The sequence below is a fragment of the Stegostoma tigrinum genome, chromosome 2, assembly GCF_030684315.1.
Source record: "Stegostoma tigrinum isolate sSteTig4 chromosome 2, sSteTig4.hap1, whole genome shotgun sequence".
Lineage (NCBI taxonomy): Eukaryota > Metazoa > Chordata > Chondrichthyes > Orectolobiformes > Stegostomatidae > Stegostoma > Stegostoma tigrinum.
In genome coordinates this window covers 103,872,126-103,899,961 of record NC_081355.1, presented here as the reverse complement: position 1 = coordinate 103,899,961, position 27,836 = coordinate 103,872,126, and the positions used below count along the sequence as shown (strand labels likewise).

The window sequence follows — 27,836 nt, the reverse complement described above, 5'->3', positions numbered from 1 at the left end:
AGAGACCAGGCCTGGCCGTTATATGGGCTGCTACAGATACTACCCATAATTGCCCACTAACTGTCCCCATTAGTAGCTTTTCATTGTCCCCAGACTGACCTTTAACCACTCCTTTGTCTGTCCAACTGCTTTTCTCCATGTTTGGGCCCTGTCTCCACCTATCATTTACTGTCCCCTCTTCCAACACTCCATCTTCTGTACAAAAAACATTCTTTTCCTAGCTTCCATCAGTTCTGAAGAGGAGTCACTGGATCCAAAGTGTTAAGTCTGATTTCTCTCCACAGATGCTGACAGACCTGCTGAGATTTTCCAGAAGTTTCTGTTTCTGTGCCAATACCAGTGTAATGGGTTGCATGGCTTCTTAACCCCATGCAAATTCTTTATCACCTTTAATGGCTAGGAGTTGCATTTAAAACTGAGTTTTTAAGGAATAAAAGACAATTGCTTTAGGAGTTAGTGACTGACTTTTTTTTTAATTGTTGTCATATTTATTTTCAGGCCACATCGCTAACTTCCTTGAATTCAGAAGGTAGAAATTCAGATGACTGCATTTTGGTTTCTAAAGACGATGATGATTTAGTGCATGAGCATCCCTCAGGAAAATTGGAAGCAACAGGAACAGCAAAGAAACATCAAATTTCTCAGAAGTCTACCACCACTGAAGTAATTAGAAAACAAGCACAGCAGTCCCCAGTGTTTTCTGACCCTCTGACTGGTGGAGTTCTAGAGTCACCATCCAGCAACTCAGGATCCAGTCCAGATGATGACAGCAGCAACAGCAAAGATTCTGATTTCACCATCGTCAGCCCATTGGACATCTGAATTTCTTTCTTTCCGGCGTTGGCCTCCATGTTGTTAGAAAACCTATTACCTGCTCGCTAATGAAATTCTGTATGGATTGCTTGACAAGTGCGGCACTCCTCCAAGTCTGAAAATTAAATAAACTTTAATGAGGCTCCTTATGAATGGCCTTGTGATTTAATGTATATTGGATTATAATTAAAATGATGGACCTTGGTTAGTTAAAATGAATTTACATTTAGTGACCATGTCACATCCACGCCAGCTATTTAAATCTTTAAGTCTGAACTGACCACATATTCTAAGCAGATTCTGGGAATACACAACTCGACACCAGTTCCACATGACCCAAGATCATGGAGTGCACTCTGATCTGGTTCCAATGAAATTTGGTTCCAGCTGCTATTCAGTAGCCCACTACCAGTGACCTCTAATACTTGGGCATATTTTCCTTTCTACCAAGTTTCTCAGGAAAACTGTAAAATCCAGGAACTATTCAAAAATGAATGGGGTCAAGCGTATGCACTGTAGCCACAGTGTGAGGTCTTTGCATAAAGTCTCTTAGTTCTGCCCTACTACCAGTCAAAAAAAGGAAACTGACATCCTATCAACCATTGACACTTGCCCTCTAACACAGACTTGTCCATTATATTTGTCACCACAAGGCAGCTCAGATCATATGGCTTGTTATTTGACAGTCACAGCTTTTAATAGGTCATTTATTGGAGATGAATTTCATGAAGCAGGGATGTATCATCATCCGACTTACAGCCCTCTAACACAAGTAGTTCTAAGTGCATAACCATTTTAGCACAGTAACTTTAGAATGTAATTTTACTGAATTGGTTTCCTCTTGTAAATTAAATGTTGTTGTGATGATTATGAATAACAATATCAGTACAGGAATTTGTCTGGAAGCCAGAGCACAAAATCATTTTTTTTCTTTTTGAGGGGTCCTCTGAGATTTCCTCAGGGCTACTTGTTTTCAGAGACTCCTTAGAACTACAGAGAGGCAGACTAGAGAAAGTTCACCTCTGTCGTTATTTTTGTGGCTGCCAGGAACATTTGACTGTGCCTCCCATTTATTTTGAGCACACCTCAAAGGATATGCCTGCTTGAGTGCACTTCATCCTCTTTTCTCTAACAGGCAGCAGTGGAGAGCCTTGCATCATTCCTGTAGTGCAGGGCTGACTTGAATTAATTGTAATCAGTTGACAGTTCTCTATTATTGGGAATCCTACGCAGGTTACACCCTCTGATGAAGGGTCTAGGCCCGAAACGTCAGTTTTTGTGCTCCGGAGATGCTGCTTGGCCTGCTGTGTTCATCCAGCTTCACACTTTGTTATCTCAGGTTACACCCTGTCTGCTTCTCCCAGCTCCCCCAGCCCATCATTTCTGTTTCAGTTGGTACAGCTAAACTCCCTTTATGATTTTAAAGGCTGAAATTGGTGAAAGTATTTTGAATTATAAAGATATTTAGGTGTAAGGAAGGTATTCATTAAACTGGCATCTTCTACTCTGTTTCCAGTTTCTGAAATTTCTAATTCCTACTTGATGTGGAAGTGATGTGGTTACTGACATGTATTACTGGAAGACAGGATTCTTTTATTCACTCTAATTATCCCATAGTAATGGAAATGCAATAAATACTTTGTATCTGGTAATGATTAACCAAATGAGCTTGAACTAATGCTATTTTATTCATCTCCAATTTGATTTGGTGTTTTTTTTGTGGCTTTGTTACCTTTATGCTAATTGCTGTTTGATTGTATCAGCAATATTGCACTGAAATGTGTTTACATTGTGCTTCCAATTTTACATTATGGAAATGGTGTCTTTTTATTCAGCTGCTCTATCTCATGTATGTGCCCATTCCTAGGAGCATTTTGCAAAACTAGGCACTGAGAATTTCATGAAATGCAAGTCAATATTGCTGAGTAATTAGTTAAAAATGTAGTTGCCTGAATATTTTATACTGTTTCTACTATAAGAATCAGCTACCAAATAATTGCAGTAACATGTCAACTCATTTAACAATGTGTACATACAAGTTACTTTGCTGGAATGTTTAATTTTGTATATCGTTTATGTACAATGTCTGGCGTATAACTAAGAAAAATCACTGGAAGGTATCATACCAATATTTGTTGGAGTGATTTAAGTTTTCAATATAAGATCTCAAATGTTAAGTGAACCACCCACAGAATTCTTAGAATGTGTACTGAATGCTATAACCAAATTGTGTTTTTTGCGATACTGGTCTGTTATATAGAAAATAATATTGTTCAAATTGACAGTATAAAGACTCCATTTTATTTTACAGTATCTACTTAGATTCATACATAACAGCTCGTTGAATTGTAGATTGTTACAGCACAAGAGGTTGCCATTTGGCCATGCCTTATATTGTACTCTGTCATTTCTTGCCTTTTCCTCATAGTTCTGCAAATGCTTCTTTTTTAGATATGGATCCATGTCCCTTGCAAAATCCAGATTTTCAACAGCCAGTACTTTCCTGATTCTAGCCTCTTACTGTTTGAAAAATGTCTTTCATGTCACCATTGTTTACTAATTGCCTCACATTTATACCATCTGGTTCTCTACTTCCACCAGATGGGAACAAGCTCTACCAATCTACTTTGACTAGATTATTGTGATTTTTGAATGCCTCCGTTAATTCTCCTCTCAACATTTGCTTCTAGAGAATGGTCCTAATCTGTCTGTGTAATTGAAACCCATTCTCATGAATCTGTGCTGCACCCTCTGTAAACCACTTCATGTTCTTCCTAACGTGTGGTGCCCAGAAATGGATGTAATACTCCAGTTAAGGCCAAACTAGTGTTTTATACATATTTAACATAACTCCTTTGCTTTTATATATTCCTCTGGTAAAGCCCAGTGTGTTCTATGAATTGTTAACTGCATTCAACTTGTTCTGTCTCTTCCAATCAGTTATGTATGTGTACACCCATGTCCCTTCATGCATGCCCATCCTTTAAAATTTATCCTTTGGTATATTATCTCTCCACATAGTTCTCTTTTAAATTAATCACTTTGCTCTCTTGGATCTTAAATTTCACCTGCCACTTGTCTATCTGTTCTACAAACTTCTTAAGACCTTTTAAAATTCCGCACAATCCTCCTCCTGGTTGACAATACAGCTAAGTTCAAAATTTTGCCCTCTATGTGAAAGTCCAAAACATCATATATAATCAGGACAAGCATGGAAACCCTGGAAAACACTATCATACAGAAGAACATTCACTGCTATTTTCTGTCCAAAGCCAATTTCATGTCTATTTTGCTAATCTCCCTTTTATTCCTTGTTCACATGGCTGTTGTGTGGCACCATTGATTTGACTCTGGCTTTACTCTCAAGCTGAACCATCGCTCATGTCAGTTTTCAGAACTGACTACAGGTTGGAGGGTGAGGTGCTGTCAGAACTCCACTGACTGTCCAGTCCACCTTGGCAACCTGGTGTTTACCTATTCCTTCTCTCCCTGCCTACTGTTAAGCTCTAGGGTGACAATATTGATAAAAGTGCTATCTACCACACACTCATACTCTTGGATATGCCGCAGTGAAAGCACCTGATGGAATACCATGTGATACCAGTGATATCATGATGGAAGATGCCAACATCAGTACTACCAAGCAGTACTTGCTCAGCAATAACCTGCTCAGTGATGCCCAGTTTGGGTTCTGCCCAGGCCCCTCACCTCCTGACCTCAATACAGCCTTGGTTCAAGCATGGACAAAACAGCTGAATTCCAAAGGTGAGGTGACAGTGACAGCCCTTGACATTAAGGCTGCATTTGACCGAGTGCAACATCAAGGAGCCCCCGCAAAACTGGAATCAGTGGGATTTGGGGGCAAACTTCCCACTGTCTGGAGTTGTACCTAGCACATAGGAAGATGGCTATGGTTGTTGGAGGTCAGTCGTTTCAGCTGCAGGAGTTCTTCAGCTGCTTCATCAATGATCTTCCTTCCATCACAAGGTCAGAAGTGAGGATGTTTGCCGAAGATTGCACAATGTTCAGCACCATTGTTCACTCCTCAGCTACTGAAGTAGTCCATGTTAAATTCAACAATATCCAGGCTTGAAACAAAAAATTAAAGTTGCTGGAAAAGCTGGACCTGTTGAGCTGTTCCAGCAACTTCTGTTTTCTTTTGTTCCTGATTTACACCATCTGCAGTTCTTCCGTTTTTTATATCCAGGCTTAAGATGACAAGAGCCAAGTAACATGCACACCACATAAATGCCAGGCAATGACCATCTCCAATAAAAGACAATCTACCCATTGCCACTTGTTTGAATCCCCAATATCAACATCCTTGTTTTGCCATTGACCAGAAACTCAACTGAACTTGTCACATAAACACAATGGCAACAATAGCAGATCAGAGGCTAGGAATACTATGGAGGGTAACTTGCCTTCTTCCTCCCTGAACAGATGCAGCTCCAACAGCACTCGAGAAGCTTGACACCAAAGGATAAAATAGTCCACTTGATTGGTACCATACGTACAAGCATTCCCCCACCACCAATGATCAGTTGCAGCAGTGTGTACTATATACAACATAAACTGCAAAAATTCACCAAAGATCCTTAGACAACATCCTGCAAACCCATAACTACTTCTGTCCTCATGGACCATAGTAGTAGATACATGAGAACACCGCAACTTGTAAGTTCCCCTCCAAGCCACTCACCGTCCTAAATTGAAAATATATTGCAATTCCTTCACTGCCAGTGGGACAAAATCCTGGAATTCCCTCCCTAAGGGCATCGGGGGTCAACCCACAGCAAGCGGCTCCCCATCATCTTTTCAAGGGCAACAAGGGACATGCAATAAAATGCTGACCTGCTGGATGATGCCCACGGTCCACGAGTGAATAAAAAATAAAGCTGCCACTCAAGCTCTGAAACCTGGAAGGAAAGTTGATGCAACTGACAACAACTCCTGCACCTGTGGTTATTTATGGTACGTTCAACATCTTGGAGTTCCCGAATGGAGCTGGATGTGCATTCCCTAGGTCAGAGCACTCCTGCCATTCCTATACCTATAATGTAACAAAATTTACTGCTTAACAGAACAAAGCCCCCCAGCGATCTACTTCCCTTCTGTTGTCAGTTACATATTGGAATGTTTCCTTAACCATTGTTATATAATACATGATTTTTTTCTCTCTGATTTCTCAGCTCTTTTGGCTGATTTCCTAACTTTGGAGTAAGGGAAATAAAGCTACAATAGTTGGCTTTCCTGTGAGGTCACATTGATTTTGATTTACTTTCTCACATTCGATGTGCTGCGTGCTGCTCAATGTCTACATCACACTAAACATGATTTGTGCTCCTGAGATGCTGCTTGGCCTGCTGTGTTCATCCAGCTCCACACTTTGTTATCTTGCTACACATTGCTGCTGGTTTGCTTTCCAGTGAATTAAAAACACAGTGCTGGAGAAACACAGCAGGTCTGGTAGCCTCTGTTTCTTGAACTACAACATTAATATTCCAAAGAAAAGTTTTTTTTTCAGACTCAAAAAGTTAACTATCTCACAGATGGTGCTAGACCTGCTGTGTTTCTCGAGTGTTTTGCATTTTATTTCATAATCCTGAGCATCTGCAATACTTTGATTTTATTTGAGTGCTTCACAGTGACCCAGACTTGCTACACAAACTTCCCAGCTCTTGGTTTATTTGTAGGCAATAAATCTCTAGAAGACTATAAAGGTGGTAGGAGTATTCTTAAAAGGCAAATGAGAAGGATAAAAAGGGAACATGAAATTGCTTTGGCAAACAGGGTTAAGGAGAATCCAAATGGATTCTATCAATAAATTAAGGACAAGAATATAACAAGGGAGAGAATGGGGCCCCTTCAAAATCAGCAAGGCAGCCTATGTGTGGAACTGCTGAATATGAGGACATATAAACAAGTATTTTGCATCAGCCTTCACTATGGAAAAGGATATGGAATGTAGAAAATGAGGGGAAATAAATAGCAAAATCATGAAAAAATATCCATATTGCAGAAGAGGAGGTACTAGATGGCCTAAAATGCATAAACATGGATAAATCCTCAAGACCTGATTAAGTTATAGAGTCACACAGCACAGAAACAGACCCTTCAGCTCAACCAGTCCATGCTGAACATAATCCCAAGCATAGCTATTAGTATTCCTGGCCCATATCCCTCCAAACCTTTCCTATTCATCTTTCCAGAATTGTTCTTACATCCACCAATTCATCAGGAAGTCCATTCCACACACGAACCACCCTCTGTAAAAAAATAAGCCTTATGTATTTTTTATATCTCTCTCCTCTTAATTCAAAAATGTGCCCTCTAGAGTTGAAATTCCCCATCCTAGGCAAAAGACAACTACTGTCAGTTCTATCTATACCTCTCATTATGTTATTAACTTCTTTCAGGTCGCCTCTCAACCATGTACCCACAGGGGGAAAAGTCCCAGTCTGTCCAGCCTTTCCTTGTAACTTAAACCTTCTATATCCAGCAACATCCTGATAAATCTCTTCTGAACCATTTTCAGCTTGATAATATCCTTCCTATAACTAACTGGGAGACCAGAACTGGACACAGTATTCCAGAAGAGGCCTCACCAATGTCCTGTACAACTTCAATATAATGCCCCAACTCCTGTACTCAAAGGACTGAGCAAGGAAGGCAAGCAATGCCTTTTTAACCATGCAAAATTTCAAAGAATATGTACTGGCACTCCTAGGTCCATCTGTTCTACAACACTAACCAAGGACCCACTATTACTTGTATAAACCCTATCCTTGTTTGTTGTATCAAAATGCAATACCTTGCATTTGTCCACATTGAACTCCATCTTCCATTTTTCAGCCCATTGACCCATTTGATCAAGATCCCTTTACAATCTTGGAAAACTTGTCTATGGAGCCACCAATTTTGGTGTCATCTGAAAACTTACTAACCATGCCTTCGATATTCTCATTCCAATCATTTATATAAATCAGCAGCAAAAGAGGACCCAGAACTGATCCCTGTGGAACATCGCTGGTCACAGGCCTCCAGTCTGAAAAGCAACCTCCACCATTACTCTCTCTCTCCTGCCATTAAGCCAATTGTGTATACAATTGGCAAGCTCACCATGAATCCCATGTGACCCAACTTTACTAATTAGTCTACCATTGCGGAACCTTGTCAAAGACTTTACTATTGTCTAAATCAACAACATCTACTGCTCTGCCATCATCAACCTTTTTGGTAACTTCCTCAAAAAAACTCAATCAAGTTTGTGACACATGATTTTCCTCACACAAAACCATGTTGACTATCCCTAATCAATTTTTACCACTCTAAATGTCCATAAATCCTATCTTTTATAATCACCTCCAAAAATTTACCCACAACCAAAGTCAAACTCTCAGGTCTATGTTTCCCCGGTTTCTCCCGACACTCTTTCATAAACAAAGGTCCAACATTAGTCACCCTCCAGTCATCAGGCGCCTCACCATGGTTATAAATGATGCAAATATTTCTGCAAGGGGTCTGGTAATTTTCTCCCTTACTTCCCACAATATTCTGAGATACATTAGATCAGGTCCTGGAGATTTATCCATCTTTATACTGTCTAAGACCTCCCAAAATTCCTCTTCTATAATGTGAACTGTTTGTAAAACATCAAAGCTTATTTCTCTGCCTTCTCTTGACTCCATTTCTTTCTCCACAGTAAAAACCGATGTGACATATTCATTTAGTATCTCTCCCAACACCTGGATGATCTTGAACAGGCCAAACGCTCTCTCTGGTTACCCTCTTGCTCATAATGTATTTGTAGAATCTCTTTAGATTATCCTAAACTTTATCTGCCAATGTCATCTCATATCCGCTCTTTGCCTTCCTGATTTTTCTCTTTATTTTGATTAAGGGATTCAATTGAACCAAATTGTCTATATCAAAAAAAAATTTATTCTTGACTAGAACCTCAACATCTTTATTGATCCATTGTTCCTTAACCTTACTAGCCTTACTCTTTACTCCAACAGGAACGTAATGCCCCTGAACTCTCATCATCATGCTCTCACTTGTCAGATGTCCTTTTACCTGCAGACAGTCTACTCCAATCAACTTTTGAAAGTTCTTGTTCCATACCATTAAAATTTGCCTTACTCCAATTAGAAACTTTAACTTTTATGGAAGATTTATCCTTTTACATAACTTTATTAGTTTCAAAATGGTTATCATCACTAGATCAAAGTATTCCCTGCTTTTACTTCAGTCACCCGCCCTGCCTTATTGCTCAAGAGAAGGTGTAGTTTTGCTCCTTTTCTAGTGGACCATCCACATATTGAAAAAAAGTTCTTGAGCATGTTTGACTCAATGTTCACCATCCAAACCTTTAACATTATGATAGTCCGAGTCAATGTTTGGAAAATTAGCATGTCCCATTTATTACAACCTTATTATGCTTAGATATATTTAAGATCTCCCTGCATATTTGTTTGTTCAATTTCTCTTACTATTGGGGGGCCTATAGTACAATCCCATCAAAGTTATCTCTCCTTATTTTTAATTTCTACCCATATATTTTCACTGCATGATTTTTCAGAAATATCTTCCCTAGTTACAGCTGTCCTGTATTCCTGAATCAAAAATGCTACCTCGGCTCCTTTCTTGCCTCCTTTTTTATCCTTCCTATAGCATCTAAATCTAGGAACATTCAGCTGCTAGTTTTAAGCATCCCGCAGCCAAGTTTCAGCAATGGCTATGTCATCCCAATCCCATGTTCTTAAACATACCCTGAATTCATCAGCATTCCCTGTAAGACCCCTTGCATTGAAATAAATGCAATTTGTTTCTTCAGATTTATTGCATATTCTGACTCTCTTTAGTCCTTCCATTTTAATTGATGTGCTCTCCTCACATCCAGAACCTACCCCATCAGTCTTCCCATTTACACTGCTACTGAGAATTCCTCTGCTCGCCTCTATCTCTCTTAACAGATTGAACAAATGCCCCTTCTGAGATATTGGTCCCTTTCCAGTTTAGCATAGACCCATCCTTTTTGAACAGGATTTTCTATCCCAAAAGACATTCCTATTGTCCAAAAACCTGAATCCCCGAGCAATATAGCAGCTCTTCAGCCATTGATCTATCTTCTCTAACTATTTATTCCTTCCCTTGTCTAAGTTTAGCATTGGGAGTAAACCAGAAATTACTATTTTTAAGGTTTTATTTTTTATTCTTCTACCTAGCCTCATAAATTCACTCTGTACTGCTTCAATCTTTTCCCTAAAAATGTCATTCCTTCCAATGTGTAAAAAACTTCCTGGTTTCTCAATATCACATTTAATAATATGCTTGAAACGTCCTTAATCCTAGCACCAGGAAAGCAACAAACCATCCTAAATGCACACTCACTGCCACAGAATTGCCAGAGTTGTCTGTCTATGACCCTGACAGGAGAGTCCCCTATAACAGTAATTCTATTAAATATTGTCAAACACTGCCAAACATAGCAGTCATTCCAAGTGTCCAAAATGGAAGTGCCCTTCCATTTTCCTCGCAGAGACTATCCCCTTCAACTGTTCCAAAAATTGAATATCTATTTGATAGAGGAATAGTCATTGGAGACTTTTGAACTATCTTCTCACCTTTTGTGACAGTCACCCATTTATCTGACTGATTGTGCTTGGTAGCAACTTTTCTGAATGTGCTAGCCATCTCACTCCCTACCTTGGCTTTAATAAAATTAAGCCTGAAAAAAAAGGATGTTTCAATTACACCTTATATACCAAATAAACTACCTTTCGTAACTTGCAGAAAACAATGTTAAAATGAATAAATATTTAAAACATATATATCAAATGTATAAAAATTAAATAAAACCAATCACTTAGCTGATTAAGTGAATAAAAGTGATTCATCTTCAATAAATTCCTGGGAGGAAAAAAATCTGTTCCGGAGCTGACCACATGTCGAACTCGCCGGAATGAAAACACAACTCCTTACTTAATAAAAAATTTGGCTTTTTTCAAAAAAAACCCTTTGCAATGTTAAAAAAGACTTCAAAAACACATATAGACTTCTTTGATTTCTAAATTAAGAATAAAAAAAACACAATCATTCACTGTTGATCCTTTAAAAATGTTTTTAAAAAAGTCCATTTCAAAAAAATCATGATTTTTTTGTTTGGTATTTTGGGGTTTTTTGAATGTTAATAAAACAAAATGGGGGAAAACATCTTATATTAGTAAACTATAATGACTATAATAGCTTTAAAACTGTAAAAAATTTATAATAAATCTTTAATTAAGCCTGCAGTCCCAGGAGCAGCTGCAGGATCGAGGTGTATCCCAGAATTCTGTGGGCAGCTAGGGAAGTAATAGCTGAGATATTTGTGTCATTGGTAATTACAGGCGAGGTGCCAGAAGGCTGGAGGTTAGCTAACATGGTGCAACTATTTAAGAAAGATGGTAAGGAAAAGTTGGGGAACTATAGGCCGGTGAGCCTGACATGGGTGGTGGGCAAGTTGTTGGAGGGGGAATACTGAGGGACAGGATATGCATGTATTTGGAAAGGCGAGGCCTGATTAGGGATTGTCAACATGGCTTTGTGCGTGGGAAATCATGCCTCACTACCTTAATTAAGTTTTTTGAACTAACAAGGATTATCAAGGACAAAGCAGTGGACTTGACCAATACGGATTTCAGTAAGGTGTTCAATAAGATTCCTCATGGTACACTTGTTAGCAAGGTTAGATCACATGGAATACAGGGAGAATTAGCCATTTGGATACAGAACTGGCTTGAAGGTAGAAGATAGAGGGCGGTGGTGAAGGACTGCTTTTCAGACTGGAGGTCTGTGACCAGTGGTGTGCCGTTAGAATCAGTGCTGGGTCTGCTGCTTTTCGTAATTTATAAAAATGATTTGGATGTGAGCATAGGAGGTATGGTTCGTAGCTTGCAGACGACATCAAAATTGGCCGTGTAGTGGACAGCGAAGAAGCTTACCTCAGAGTATATCGGGATCTTGACTAGATGGGCCAATGTGCCTAGGAGTGGCAGATGGAGTTTAATTTAGATAAACATGCAGCTGTTTGGAAAGGCAAATCAGGGCAGGACTTGTACACTTAATGTTAAGGTCCTGTGGAGTGTTGCTGAACAAAGGGACCTTGGAGTGCAGGTTCATTGTTCCTTGAAAGTATAGCAGGTGGACAGGATAACAAGAAAGGCATTTGTTATGCTTGCCTTTATTAGTCAGTGCATTGAGTGTAGGAGTTGGGAGGTCATGTTGTTACTGTATAGGGCATTGGCTAGGCCACTTGTGGAGTGCTGTGTGCAGTTCTGGTCTCCCTGCTGTAAGAAAGATATTGTGAAACTTGAAAGGGCTCAGAAAAGATTTACAAGGATGCTGCCAGGGTTGGAAGGTTTCGGCTATAGGGAGGGGCTGAATAGACTGGGGGTATTTTCCCTGGAGCGTCAAAGGCTGAAGGTAACCTTATAGAGGTTTATAAAATCATGCAGGGCATGGGTAAGGTGAATAGACAAGGTCTTTTCCTCAGGAGTGGGGAGTCTAAAACTAGAGGGCATAGGTTTAAGGTTGGAGGGGAAAGATTTAAAGGGACTTAAGGGGGCAAGTTTATCAGGCAGAAGGTGGTGTGTGTGTGGAATGAGCTGCCAGGTGAAGCGGTGGAGTGTGGTACATTATCACAGCCTTGAAAAGACATCTGGATGGCAATATGAGTAGGAAGGGTTTGGAGGGTATCAGCTAAATGCTGGCCAGTGGGACTAGATTAATTTAGGATATGTGCTTGGCATGGACAGAAGCGTCTGTTTACATGCTACTCAGCTCTGTAACTCTATGACTCTATAATTCATTCATGGGATGAGGGCATCCTTGATTGGGTCCACTTTTATCACCCATCCCTAATTGTCCAAAGGGCAGTGAAAAGTCAACCACTTGGCTGTTCTGTATAGTACTGAAGCTGAAATCATACACATGACCTTATACCTTTTTCTTTTCTACATACATTAAAACTGTAAGACATACTTTCATCCAGATTAATGTTGAGAACTCCCATTGAAGCAGAACATGTTTAATAACGTTTAATGATGTAACTAAAATGGTAATGAAGCATAACTCTAACGATTTGTTTCAGCAGGCTGCCCTTAAAAACGTGTACAGTTGGAACCCAACCTATGAAAATCTAAAAATAATAAAACAAAAAAAAAGCTAAATATGCCCTGTTATGAAATTCAACCCAATTTATCTGTTCTCCTGGAACAAACTTACCACAGCTCAAGGTTCCATGCAGACAAGGCTTGACTTATTCCATTTGTGAACATCATCAGCAAAACCAGTGAAGATTATGTTCTACGTGGGCTTATACCTTCGCAAATTCATCTGTTGCTTCAAAACAATTCTGTTGAACTAAGCAATCATTTTTACTGACACGGGACATGCTGAATATCCTTACAATGAGGTGCAATCAGTGTGTAGGTCACGCAGTTTGCAGACAAACTTACATAAACAGAAATTAATATGTATCAGGTTTAACTGACTGTGACAGTTCTTGGATAGGTAAGGCAGTAACCTTATGCTGACTGTCTGCTCCGACCTGCAGTTACATTTGTGCTGAGTGTCACTGGAGAGGGGGCATGCTATATCCACCAATGCTCTTGATGCCTTTAGAGAGAGGTTGGCATCACGGGGCATACAGTGCTTTATTTCCTGCTCCATCTCCATTTTCATTTAGCCAGATCCCCCTCTCCCTACCCCACCCCTTCACTTTGATGGTTCGCATTGCCCATAATGGGTATTACATGTAAATTTCTAATTGGCTGCATAGGGGATTACTGGTGTTACTGGTGCTCATAGTTTAAAAGTCCATGTTACAACAAGGTGTGGTGTAAGGGTTTGGAATAGGAACATGAGAGAAGGTGCTCAGATCCTAAAATTATTGAACTCGATATTGAGTCCAGAGGGCTGTAGGGTCCCCAAGCAGAAAATGAGGTGTTGTTCTTCCAGCTTGCGCTGGGCTTCACTGGAACACTGCAGCAAGCCAGAGACAGAGATGTTGGCCAGGGGGCAGGGTAGTGCGTTGAAATGGCAGGCAACTGGAAGCTTGGGTCATTTCTGCAGACAAAACTGTTCTGCAAAGTGGTTGCCCAATCTGTGTTTCATCTCCACAGCGTAGAGCTCGCCACAATGTGAGCAGTGAATACCGTAACCTAGATTGAGTAGAGTACAGGTACATCCCTGCTTCACCTGGAAGGTATGTCTGAGGCCTCAGAAAGTGAGGAGGGAGGAAGTAAATGTGTGGGTGTTACACCTTCTGTGATCGCATGGGTAGGTGCTGTGGGGGTGCTGGGAGTGGCAAGGGTGTCCTGGAGGGAACAGTCCCTGCGGAAGGCTGACAAGGGAGCGGGCGGGGAATATGTGACTGGTGGTAGCATCTTATTGGAGGTGACGGAAATGGCAACTAATGATCTTCTGGATGTGGATGCTGGTGGGATGGTAGATGTGGAGGAGGGGTACCCTCTCACTGTTGTGGGAGGGAAGAGAGGGGGTGAGAGCCGGAGGGAGGGAGATGGGTCAGATGTAGCTTAGGGCCCTGTCAACCATGGTGGGGAATCTTCAGTTGATGAACATTTCAGAGGACACCTCGTAGAAGCTGGCAATATTGAAACAGATGTGGACGAGTAAGGGAAACTGGGAGAATGGAATTGTCTTTACAGGAAGCAGGGAGTAAGGATGTACAGTTCAGGCAACTGTGGAAGTCTGTAGGTTTGTAATGAATATTGGTGGCCAGCCTATTCTCAGAAATGGGAACAGAGATCTTGAGGAAAGGAAAAGAGGAGTCAGAGATGCACCAGGTGAAGATGAGAGCCGGTGGAAATTGGAAGCAAAATTGACAAACTTTTCCAATTCCAGATAAAAGAGGGAAACAGCAGTAGTGATAACATTATTCTACCAGAGAAAGAGTTTTGGTGCAGGCTGGAGTAGGACAGGAACAAGGAATATGCCACATACCCCATACCCCATAAAGGGTCAGGAATAAGCCTGATGCTTAACCTATTTTCACTGCATATTTACCTGTTGGATGAGTGAGGCAAAGGGTCAGCCTGGCAACCTAGTCCCCACACCCACCAAAAACCTTCACATTCCTTTCCTTCATGCATGCACTATCCACCCAACAGTTTTGAATTGTTTACACATTTCCATCCAAACTTTTAAGTTACATTCTTATCTCCCAGCATTGCCCCCAAGGCCCATGCTCACAAATTAGCCATACCAACCATCATGCTGCACTGCTCTCATGTTGAAGCCAGGGTGTCCATTGATAATCCCTCTTGACTTTCAGTCAGCAGACCCTCAGCACTGACAATGAACCACTCCCAACCACCCTGTGACTGTGGGCAGACACTGACAAAATTCTGCTCACAACGATTGGCATCAGTACACCAATTATGCCATTGAGTTCCAGTTCCGGTTCCTCCGTGGAGACCTGCAGAGCCAGGCAGCAAATTAGGGGGAACTCTGCCTGAAAGAATGGACATGACTAATGAGTGACAAGACTCCTGATTGAACTCTGTGCAGCTCCCCAACTAAGTTCCTGCAAATCCCTGGACTGTTTGACCTGCAAGGCAGACTATGGCCTATTGCCTAGACTTCAGTGATATAGAACCCTGACTAGCTGTTGTTGATGAGAGCCCCCTTAACTTGACTGAGGACTACTGCCCTTATTCTTTGAGGTGCAGTCATTTCGCTAAAATGCATGTAGTGTCTTTGCCATGTAATCTGGCACATTCTGATGGTGTAGCATGGATGTAGCATGGTGTCATACAGCAACATGTTCCAACCCCTTGACTGATCACTGCTGGTAATCATGACAAGCTTTGTTCACTGCATTATGTGCATTATAAGGTCATATATCAAAGGCATCCTTTTATGGCTAAGGAGACTTATTTTCACATTCTCCCTCAAATTAAAATGGAAACATTGGTTGTCATTCTTTATTATTTTAGAGCAAGGCTTAAGGGTTTGTGCTGTCTATTAATGAGTAAAACTGAGTCTATAAATTCAACTGTACAATTGTCTGAGCAAGAGCATTATACAGATTACGAATGATATGTGGATGATGCTGAATGCTGAAATTCTCACCTTCATTTTTAGTTATTTCCACATTATTTACAAAGTGCAGAGGAAATTTCATTTGCCATTATCCTCTCCAGATAAGATTTGCTACTTTCACAAAACACATCAGTCAGTGATTCTGCAGCAAAAATGGCTTTGAACAAACAGACATGCCGTACATTAGTTTTAAATGTGAGCCAGAGTCTAGAATAAAATTGAATCAAAAGCATAATTGAGAACAGACTGAATATAACAGGTTCAGAGGTGAGGTGAAAAGTAAATATAAGAGAAGCAAAAAGGGAATAAGAAAAAAAACCACATCTGGTGAACTGTGTACAAAGAACAATACAGCATATGAACAGGCCCTTCGGCCCTCCAAGCCTAAGTCGATGCATTTTGCCCTTCCATACTAAAACTGTCATCACTTGCATGACGCATATCCCTCTAGTCCCTTCCTATTCATTTATTCACCCAGGTGCTTCTAGAATGCTGCTATTGTGTCTCCTTTCACCAGCTCCTCTGGCAATGCATTCCAGGCGCTCACCACCCTCCGTGTGAAAAACACATCTCTTTGAAACAACCCCCTTCACCCTTTGAACCTGTGTCACCCAGCGATTGGCCCCTCCACTCTGGGGAAAAAACCTCACATTTTCCACTCTATCCATGCCATTCACAATCTTATGAACTTCTATCAGTTCCATCCCTCAACCTCCTGCCTTCCAGTGAAAATAACCCAACCTTTCTTCATAGCTAAAATCCCTCCTGCCAGGCATTATCCTGGTAAACCTTTTCTGTACCCTCTCCAAAGCACCCATATCCTTCTAGTAATGTGGTGACCAGAACTGTATGCAACGTTCCAAGTGTGGCCTAACTAACGTTCTATAAAGCTGCATCATAACTGTCTGTCCTTATACTCAATGCTCCTTCCAATGAAGGAAGGCATTCCATTAGACTTTTTTACTCCCTTATCTATATCTCCCTTATATACTACTTTACAGTATAAGTCACCATATTTTAGAAAGGCTGTAAATGTATAGGAAACCTTGGTGGCTCAGTGGTTAGTACTGCTGCCTCACAGTGCCAGGGACCCAGGTTTGCTTTCACCCTCGACTGACTGCCTGTGTGGAGTTTACACATTTTCCCCCTGTCTGTGTGGGTTTCCTCCAGGTTCTCCAGTTTCCTCCTACAGACCAAAGATAGAACATACATACATAGAACATTACAGCACAGTACAGGCCCTTCGGCTCTCGATGTTGTGCCGACCTGTCATACCGATCTCAAGCCCTTCTAACCTACATGTTCATATGCCTATCCAATGACAACATAAATGTACCTAAAGTTGGCGAATCTACTACCATTGCAGGCAAAGCGTTCCATTCCCTTACTACTCTCTGAGTAAAGAAACTACCTCTGACATCTGTCCTATATCTTTCACCTCTCAATTTAAAGCTATGGCCCCTCGTGCTTGCCGTCACCATCCTAGGAAAAAGGCTCTCCCTATCCACCCTATCTAGCCCTCTGATTATTTTATATGTTTCAATTAAGTCACCTCTCAACCTTCTTCTCTCTAATGAAAACAGCCTCAAGTCCCTCAGCCTTTCCTCGTAAGACCTTCCCTCCATACCAGGCAATATCCTAGTAAATCTCCTCTGCACCCTTTCCAAAGCTTCCACATCCTTCTTATAATGCGGTGACCAGAACTGTATGCAATACTCCGTACAGCTTCACCATAACCTCTTGGTTCCGGAACTCGATCCCTCTATTAATAAAAGCTAAAACACTGTATGCCTTCTTAACAGCCCTGTCAGCCTGGGTGGCAACTTTCAAGGATCTGTGTACATGGACACCGAGATCTCAGATGTGCAGGCTAGGTGGATTGGCCATGCTAAATTGCCCTTGGTGTTCAGGGATGTATAGATTAGGTGGGTTATCAGGGGATGTGTCTGGTGGGCTACTCCAAGGGTCAGTGTGGACTTGTTGGGCCGAAAGGCCTGCTTCCACACTGTAGGGATTCTATGCAGAAAGAAAATGAATTTTATTGAACAAATAATGGGTGTGTTGTCTTATGAAGGCATGTTGAATAGGCTAGGCTTGTATCCACTAGAGTTTAGAAGAGTAAGGTGACTTGATTGCCTTGATACTATAACTGTCATTATCTTGACAGAATAAATGTGAAGAGGAAGATTTCTCTTAGAGGTGAGTCTAGAACTGGGTGTCCATGTAAAAATACAATGTCACCCACTAGAGAGAGAGAGATGAAGAGAATTTATTTACACAGGGAGCCACAGATCTTTGGAACCCTCTTCCTGGAAAGGCAATGGAAGCAGAGTCCTTAAATACTTTTAAGGCAAAGGTCTGTCTCTTGCTAAGTTTTCAAGCAGGTGGGAACGTGGATTTGAGGTTAGAATCAGTTCAGTAATTATCTCATTAAATAATGGACCAGGTTCAAGGAGCTGAAAATTCTACTCTTGCTCTTTGTTCATCTGTTCAAATAGAGATACTTAGCATTAAAAAGAAACACAAGATCTTCTGTAGACATACAAGTTATAAAGTGTTGTAACAGGAGGAGTGAAGCTGATTGGGAACCAAGAAGGGGATTTACATACAGAGGTAGAGGGCACGGCAGAGGTATTAAACAAATAATTTGCACCAAGGACCAAGATGCCATCTGGGCCATGATGACAGGAGCAATCTCAGGCACCAGAAGGGTTTGATATTGATGAAGAGGAGTTATTGTATAAGCTGCCCATAATTGAAGTCAACAAGACACCAGGAGTGGATGAGAAATATCCAACGAGATTGAATGAAATGGGGTTGGAAATTGCAGAGGCACTGGGAATAAACTTTTCAATCTTCCCTTCGAAAGGGATAGTGGAGAATTGAAAATGTCACATCCTGTTCAAAAAAGGATATAACTGCAGACCAGTTACTTTAATTTTGGTGGTTGGGAAGCTTTTGGAAACAATATTCTGGACAAAATTAATAGTCACATGGACAAAAGGTTAAATTAAGAGAGCCAGCATGGATTTCCATCATAAAGCAAAGAAATGCAGATGCCGAAGATTTGAAGCACAAACATTAATTGCTGGAGAAACTCAAGAGATCTGGCAGGATCTTTGGACAGAAATTAAAGTTAACGTTTTGAGTCCAGTGATCCTTTAAAGAACTGATACGAGCCAGGAAAAGGTGAAATATGTGCTAAGGCCAGGGCTGGGGTGGCAAGGAAGTAAACAGAGCCCAGAGAGAATGAGAAAGGCACTTAAGGAGACAAAAGAATGATGATAGTATGCTCAGGAGAAAGAAAAGCTGATAACACGGATAAATGGAACAATATGGGTAGTAAGAACTGCCGATGCTGGAGTCAGAGATAACACAGTGTGAAGCTGGAGGAACACAGCAGGGCAGGCAGCATCAGAAGATCAGGAGAGTTGACATTTCAGGTCGAGACCCTTCTTCATTAAAGAAAAGAAGGGTCCCGACCCAAAATGTCAACTTTCCCGCTCCTCTGATGCTGCTTGGCCTGCTGAGTTCCTCCAGCTCCACACTGTGTTATCTCTTATAAATGAAACAATAAGTGGGTGAAAATGGGTTGGTGTGCTGAGCCCAGATCATGTGATAACAGGGCCTGGGGTGTGCAGGTGGGTAAAGGACCCGCATTGAGAATGTTCAGGTTCTAAAAGTATTAAACTCTTGATTGAGCCCTGAAGACTGTAGGGTGCCAAAGTGGAAAATGAGATGCTGTTCTTCTCGTCTGTGCTGAGCTTCCTTGGAGCATTGCAGCAAGCCTGAGACAGAGATGTTGGTAGGGGAACATGATGGTGTGTTGAAATGGCCAGCAGCAGGAAGCTCAGGATTATTTTTGCAGACAGAAGATAGGTGTTTTGCAACGTGGCCATCCAATCTGTGTTTCATCTCCCCATTATGGAGGAGACCACATTTTTAGCATCGAAAGCAGCAGACTGGATTGATTAAAGTGCAGGTAAATTTGCTGCTTCACCTGGAAGGTGTGTGTAGGGCCTTGGATAGTGAGGAGAAAGGAAGTAGAAGGGCAAGTGTTACACCTTCTGCGATTATGTGGCAAGATGCCAGGGGGCACTGTGGGAAGGTGTCAGGGATGGAGAAGGAGGGAATGGTCCCTGTGAGAGGCTGACAAGGGAAGGGAGGGGAATATGTGACTGGTGGTGGCATCTGCTGTAGGTATTGGAAATGGTGACTGATGGTCTTTTAGATGTAGATGCTGGTGGGTTGATAGATGAGGACCAAGGGGCCATATCATTGTGGGAGGGAAAAGAGGGGCTGAGGACTGATGTGCCAGAAATGGGCCAGACCCTGGCTAAGGGCCCTGTCAACTATAATGACATCAGTTGAAAAAAATGGTGGACATTTCCAAGGTACCCCTGTGTAAAGTCGAATCATCAGATCAGATGAGATGGAGCTAGAGAAACTGGGAGAATGGAATATAGTCTTTAAGGGAGTAGGGTGTGATGATGCATTGCCAGGTAACTGTGGAAGTTGAGGGAATTATACTGGCTATCAGTGGCTAGAGTGAATTTCTTATGGGAAAATCATAATTGCTGGAGGTTTTTTGATGAGATAAAAGAAAGCCCTGATGAGGGAAAGGCTGTTGATATGATGTACATGTCCTCCCAGGGAACATTTGATAGTATCGCACAACAGCTTGTCAGCAAAGTTAGAGCTAATGATTTTAACGGGACAAAGCAACATGAATACATGATTGGCTAAGAGACAGGAAACAGAGAGTCATAGTTAATTGGAATTTTTAGGCTGAGGTTACCATGAAGGACTCACCTTCTAAACCTCTGCCCCCTGCCTGAGGTGTGGCAACTCTCAGGTTAAACTACCAGCAATCATTCCTCAGAACTGGCCTTTAGTTCCTGCTTTATGTCTTGCTCCTTTCTTGAACAGCAGTCCCACACTGGCTGTTCTCCAGTCCTCTCGCACCTCTCCTGTGGCCAGAGGGGAAATGAAAACTTTTGCCAGCGGCCGTGTTATTTTCTCCTTCGCCTCACACAACAGACTGGGATATATTTCATCCGGCCCTGGAGATTTATCTATTTTAATGCCTACTGGACCACCCAGAGTCTTCCCTCTATCAATGCTAATTTATTTAAGTATATTACAGCCCTTTTACCATTGAACATGACACAAAGTATTCATTCAGAACTCCACCCATGCCTTCTTGCTCCATGTACACCGTTACCGGCTGGCGTAGGAATTGAACCCCGATGCTGGCATCACAACCCAACGGTCCAGGCAACTCAGTTAACTGACATAACATAGTGTGGAGCTGGATGAGCAAAGCAGGCCAGGAAGCATCAGAGGAACAGGAAAGCTGGCATTTCAGGTCAGGGCCCTTATTTTCTTTTCTGAAGAAGGGTCCTGACCCAAAATGTCAACTTTCCTGCTCCTCTGATGCTGCCTGACCTGCTGTGTTCCTCCAGTTCCACACTGTGTTATCTCTGACTCCAGCATCTGCAGTTCTTGCTATTTCAGTGAGTTAACCAACACCCAGTTTCAATCAATGACAACCACACTATATAAAAAGAAAAAAATATATAAAATCTACCAAGTTACATTTCATTCTGGGATCTGGCCTCTTTAGTTGCAGCATCAGCTGGAATTGTAACATTGTGCAGGGAGAGATCAGCAGTACGTTACATTTCACTTACATTACAATTAATTTTAGTTTCTCAGAACATTCGTAGTTTACAAATGATAACACTGCTGGCCCCAACTTCATTTGTTTACACTGAATATTAGGGAAACCCCTCATTTTAAAAGTGTCCCCTAATTCTGGATTTACCGACAACAAAAATCATGTAATGAAACGAGGACGGCCATAAAAGATGTGGGAGAGTGTGAACTGTTTCCAGTGGAAAAATAGAGGAGGAGGAGGGTGTAGCAAGGGAAGTGTGGGGAAGGAAAGGTCTATTCACAGGAATCTGGTGCAGAAAGACAGGTGAGTGTCAGGAGATCAAAGCACCATGCCTGCCATGAACTGAGAGGGAATCCCCACAAAGTACCATTTCAACTTCCTTCACTTCCAGGAGAACTGGTACAGTCGTCTCCATCGACAGTACCTGCCTGGTGACAGGAAATGGGAATAGTTCAGCTTTAAAGTTACTCAATTAACTGCAAAGGAACAAGGCTGCAAAATACCTTGTCAAAATATGATGTTTCCTGTGTCTGCATTGAGTTTCATTTGATCAGACTGGAGGACAGGGTCAGAGTAGCGTAAATGTTAGAATGATGAGCAGCCAGAAATTCTGGGTCGCACGCCAAACCTGCAACATGTCAGAAAACAGATTTGATTGCAGGATGCTTGCTTCCTGTTGCAGGTTGCTCCAGTGCTCTATTGTCAATGGTTCTCAGGCACACGCCCTCTTGCTTTTCCTGTTTCATTACAATATACCCAATTTGGTTGCCGCACCCATTCTCGTGACCAGAAAGCTTTGTTTTCTTTATTCGCTTTGTTTGCTGCTGTGGTGCAGGTATGACATGAGTAAAGCTCAGTTTTCGAAATGAATGTATAGCAGAGGAATGCATCGCGAGTTTAAAATTACCTTGAAAGGCATTAACTGGAAAAACACAAGTTTCATTTGCTTGTTGTGTCTTGATCATTTTTTAGAGAAAGGAAAATGTCCAGAACAGCACTGAACATCAATGATGAAGTGTCCATAAGTATTTATTACAGCACCACCGTTTACTTGCATTTATGTTTTCACTGATTATCACTTTTTCACCAGCTTTGGTCAGTCACTGCACAAATGAAGTGGTTGTACATGGACTAATGTACTTTACCCTCCCCATTCTGATATAGTTCTTGTAATTATAATGAACTGAAATAATATTTTTAAACCAATGCACTAATGTCATGTTCTACTTAGCAAAGGAAATAGACAAATGACATTTCAGCTGAAGCTGCAATCATTGTACTATCAGTGACAGTTAAACATTGATCCTAGTCAAACATCTACTCAGTATAGGAGTTAGGACATCGTGTTGAGGTTGTATAGGACGATGGTGAGGCCACTTTTGGCGTACTGTGTACAGTCTGATTGCCCTGCATTAGGAAGAATTATTACATTGGAGAGGGCACAGAAAAGATTTACCAGGATGTTGCCGGGACTGGAGGGTTTGAGCTACAAGGAGAGGCTGGATAGGCTGGAATTTTGACTCTGGAGCTTCGGAGGTTGAGATGTGGCCTTTATAGAGGTTTATAAAAGCATGAAGGCATAGATAAGGTGATTAGCAAAGGTCTTTTCTCTAGCAGGCATATATTTAAGGTGAGAAGAGAAAGATTTGAAAAGGACCTGAGGGGATACTTTTTCACACAGAGGGTTGTTCATGTGTGGAATGAACTGGCAGAGGAAGTGGTAGATGCAGGTACAGTTACAACATTTGAAAGGCATTTGGACAGGTGTGTGAATAGGAACACTTTAGAGAGATATATGCCAAATACAAATAAATGGGACTGGTTTAGTTTGGGAAACTTGGACAGCATGGACAAGATTGAACAAATGGTTTGTTTTGTGCTTTATAACTCTATGACTCCTTGGCTCAAGTAGTTAGTGAATGCTACGGTTAGCAACTGAAAATTAGATTTTAGGAACCACATTTCTTCTTCACCTTACACCCTTTCTTCCGTACTTTAGTGAAGGTATTCAGTGAGAAATCTCATGAATGATAGTTTGTCACAAAGTGCCCGTTCTCAAGATGGGATGCTGGAGAATAAAAGCAAGGCGTATAACTTTGAGAAGCCAAACCCAATTAGCTAGATATCCATACTAAGCCACATCCATCATTGGATGAATGGTGATCAGGAAAGGTGTCCTGCCTGATGTTCCCTCCTTAACCCAGGAATGTTGAGGCCATTTGAACAAAGGCCTTTATTACACTGAGCAGAGATCAGCTTCATCGGTAAAGACCATGGGTCAATGTTGGAACCTTCCTGTCTTTGTGGTTCATTACTGAATACGTGGTGCATTTAACCAAATGAATGTATGTTTAATCTCTAGTCTTCAAATACTGAATTATATTTAAAATACCTGAACATCCATGTGGGATGTAAAAATATTCTGCTTTTCTTGAAATGAAAGAGTTGACGTTGAAAGCTTCTTTCTGTCACCGGTTTGCACATATGTTGTAAAACCAAATAAACAATCTGCAGCTCAATTGTAGAGACTGCAAGACTCTGGGATACTACCATGTTTGGCCGGATTTTCCACATACCTACTGTTTCATGGCAGCCAGTTACACCTGGATCTACTGATGATCTTTCACCTGAAGCCACGACCATCTTTCTGCCAGCCTCACCCAGAGATCTAGTGCCAATCTCCATACTCAATGGGTGAAATTTACTGTCAGTGGCACAGACCCGGGTATAACCAGAAGTGGATGATATTGTCATTTGGGAAAGAAGTTACTCAACACCTCATCAACTATCGAGTATACCCAGTAAATTATGTCAAGAGCTGAGCAGGAAAGCATTACCACCCAATTAGAGCACAGGTATTTGTTCCAATTTAAAATGGCAGCAGGCCACAGTACAGTGAATAATGTTCCAACGTTGCTACAGGGGAGCTGTTATGGAAGCGACCTTATGAACCTTGAAGAACATTAATCATGTCTCTCCTGAGCCTGAAGACTGTTTCAACTCTATCATGACACCGAACATCTTTTAACTACAGTGTGGACACTGACAACCATGCTAGTACAGCGCTCACACTGAAGACCATCCCAGTACAGTGCTCTCACTGAAGACCATCCCAGTACAGTGCCCACGTTGAAGACCATCCTAGTACAGTTCTCACACTGAAGACCATCCCCAGTACAGTGCTCACACTGAAGACCATCCCCAATACAGTGCTCACACTGAAGACCACCCCAGTACAGTGCCCACGTTGAAGACCATCCTAGTACAGTGCTCACACTGAAGACCATCCCCAGTACAGTGCTCACACTGAAGACCATCCCCAATACAGTGCTCACACTGAAGACCATCGTAGTACAGTGCTCACACTGAAGAATCGTCAAACTCTATGTGCGAGCAGGGCAGCAAATGAATTGCAACAGATGATTGTAAGGAAAAGCATGTTATGGGGAGAAAAGATTGTGGCCTTAGTTTAGGAATGATTCTTTCCATGTTTCCTCCCGGCTGCCTGAATTGATGGTGTTCTCTGACGGGTTCCCACAGTAGGTAGGATATGCTGTTGCCTCAACAGACCCTGCAGTCCACTTTTAAGGAAAATGCCATTGAACTCTCAGAGAATCCAGAATCAAATCCCTCCCAGTGTACATTCATTCGTATCAGGGGGCTCAGCTTGGTGACTGAGTTCACAGCCAAAAGCTGGTAAACATCTTACAGATGCACAGGAGATGGAGGCTGTGACAACTCAAGGCAGTGATAGTCAGATGTCAGTTGGAGAACAGGAATATACTGAGCCACAGGCCAATGAGAGACTGATGCAGCTGTCAACCAGAATGAACTTACTGGAGATGGAGCAATGAACGGAGACATCTGGCTGAGCTTCCACAGATTATGCAGAATCATGCGCAGACAAGAGAAAAGTCCATTCCATATGCATTTGGGCTTCCTCCAATGAGACAGTCCTCGTGGAGAGCCAGATTCCCCACACAGTGCTTGATGGGTAATATACAGATACAAACTATTGCTGTGAGCATGCTATGCAGCAGCTGGTGGGGGGATTTTGATGGGGAGGTGAAAGAGGACTGACACTCCCCTCTCAGTGTCTCTCCATTTCTTGCCAATAGATAGATGCCAGTATAGGCTGAGAGGGAAGAGATGGTTCAGTGGCAGCATCTGAGGGTTTCCTTCACATTGCCCTGAGAGTGGTCAGGTTCCCCTCAGCACCCAGTAACCTGAGCGACTCTTGTAGACTTGGCGAAAGAGGACACACCACATCACTGCAAAGGATATCCTCAGGCTCACAGTAAGTGGACATCAAGGTCTTGTCAGGCCACAAAGCTACACAATCAGAGCCAGTCGCAGGCTTGGCTCCAAGTGCTGGGATGTAATTTGTTGCATTGGAAGAGCTCCAGGATGCACCAGGCTTGGCAATGGACAATAATACTCTATACATCTCCAGTGTGTTTCAGTAAATAGTGTTTATGGATTATTTTTATTCCATTCATTATGCAGTGACTGTTGTCTTCCCACTTGCAGTGAGAACTCTTGCATCTTCAGGCAGCCTGCTTGCAGGGCTTAGGCAGGTTTTGGCCTGTCATTTGAGGACTCTAATATGTCTTTTGAACTGCATATTCTTGGTCTTGGTTTTTGTACTTAACTCTGTCCCTTTTTAATACTTTATACCTGTGCTTTTCTTTTGTATGTGTTTTATATTGTGCTTTATCCGGCTTTTTTCGGGAGTTATTAAATAGCAAAATTTCTCTTTCTTTCACTCAAGAAAATCCTGTAATTAGCTCTATCATTTTGTGTAGTGAACTCTGAATTGAAGTCTGATATTGCTGCATGGACAAAATGGAGCTGGTACACCTCCCACACCCCCCATCACCGTCACCATGTTGTAACAACATTTTGCATGTTTGGTCAATGTATTGTTACATGAGCACTTTGGGGATTAATCTGCTACAGCAGAATTGTCACTGTTTTAAATGTCTGTGGTCCTCCATTTTCGAAATCACAGCATTGTTTTGCCCTTGAAGAATCAATAATTTTAGATAGTACAGTATCATCCGTTTGGGAAAGTGCAACTGGATGTTTAAATAGTGCTCGCATCTAGTTTTGTAAATGCGAATTGCCAGTCGAATGATAGATGATATGCCACAGCAGTAATTCAGCATTTGTCACAGCAACAAAAATTGGGCTGGAAACCTTGAAGCATAAATGTAGAGCTGGAGAAATAAAAATAGGCAGTGGTTAGCTATTGGCCACAGTAATTGATTGGTTATCCTTCACACATTTTTAAATTAAGAAACCAAGGTGAAAGTTAAGTCCCAAAGTGCAGAGCACAATTGAGATTAATACAATTAAATGGGAAAGTCATAGGGTCATAGAGCTGTATAGCGTGGTAACTGACCCTTCGATCCAATTTGTCTAGGTCAGTCAGATTTCCTACATTAATCTAGTCCCATTTGCCAGCATTTGACCCATATCCCTCCAAACCCTTCCTATTCATATGCCCATCCAGATGCCTTTTAATTGTTGTAATTGTACCTGCCTCCACCACTTCCTCTGGCAGCTCATTCCATACACGTGCCACTCTCTGCGTGAAAAAGTTGTCCCTTCGGTCCCTTTTAAATCTTTATCCTGTCACCTCTACTCTATGCTTTCTAATCTTGGACACTACAACCCCAGTGAAAAGTCCTTGCCTGTTCAACATATCCATGCTCCTCATGATTTTATAAACTTCTATAAGGTCACCCCTCAGCCTCCAACGCTCCAGGTAAAATAGCCCCAGCCTATTCAGCCTCTCACTAAAAACAAATCATCAAACAATAATTACATCTCACTATCTTTAGGGATTGTTTCTCTCTCAATTGATACTGCCAGACCTGCTGAGTTCCACAGCAAATTTTGAATTCAGTAAATAAAATTTATGATATGTCTTCACAAAAGAAATATCAGAGGCACTAGAGGGAAAGTGACACTTGTAACAATAGGAAGTTCCTTTTATGTGAGCAGGCAGACATCCTGGAGGGAAATACAAGTTGGATAATAATTGAATAGTGGGGGACAGTGGTGACTCCAAAAGTGACCCAGATTAACAAACACATCAGAAATAGGAGCAGGAGTAAGCCATTCAACCCCTCAAATCCACTCAACAATTCAATGAACTCGTAGCTGATCTGCTTCAACCCTTCTTCTATCACAGTATCCTAGATGTTTCTCATATGTAGAAGTCAAT

At 41.6% G+C, this 27,836-nt stretch overlaps 2 protein-coding genes across 11 annotated transcripts in view; one reads left to right on the top strand and one right to left on the bottom strand.

Moving 5' to 3' along the window:
* The window catches only part of tbc1d5 (TBC1 domain family, member 5), a 504,442-nt gene extending 501,376 nt beyond the window's left edge, over positions 1-3,066 (top strand). For all 10 annotated transcript variants that reach the window (XM_048520185.2, XM_059638264.1, XM_059638253.1 and 7 more), the window contains one exon: positions 499-3,066. In XM_048520185.2, coding sequence (XP_048376142.1) covers positions 499-822 — 324 coding nt within the window. In that variant the 3' untranslated portion in view covers positions 823-3,066. The remainder of the gene's footprint in view (positions 1-498) is intronic.
* Positions 690-27,836, bottom strand: part of LOC125467209 (inactive phospholipase C-like protein 2) — a 289,707-nt gene continuing 262,560 nt past the window's right edge. The window contains exon 6 of the mRNA XM_059638241.1: positions 690-928. Coding sequence (XP_059494224.1) covers positions 803-928 — 126 coding nt within the window. The 3' untranslated portion in view covers positions 690-802. The remainder of the gene's footprint in view (positions 929-27,836) is intronic.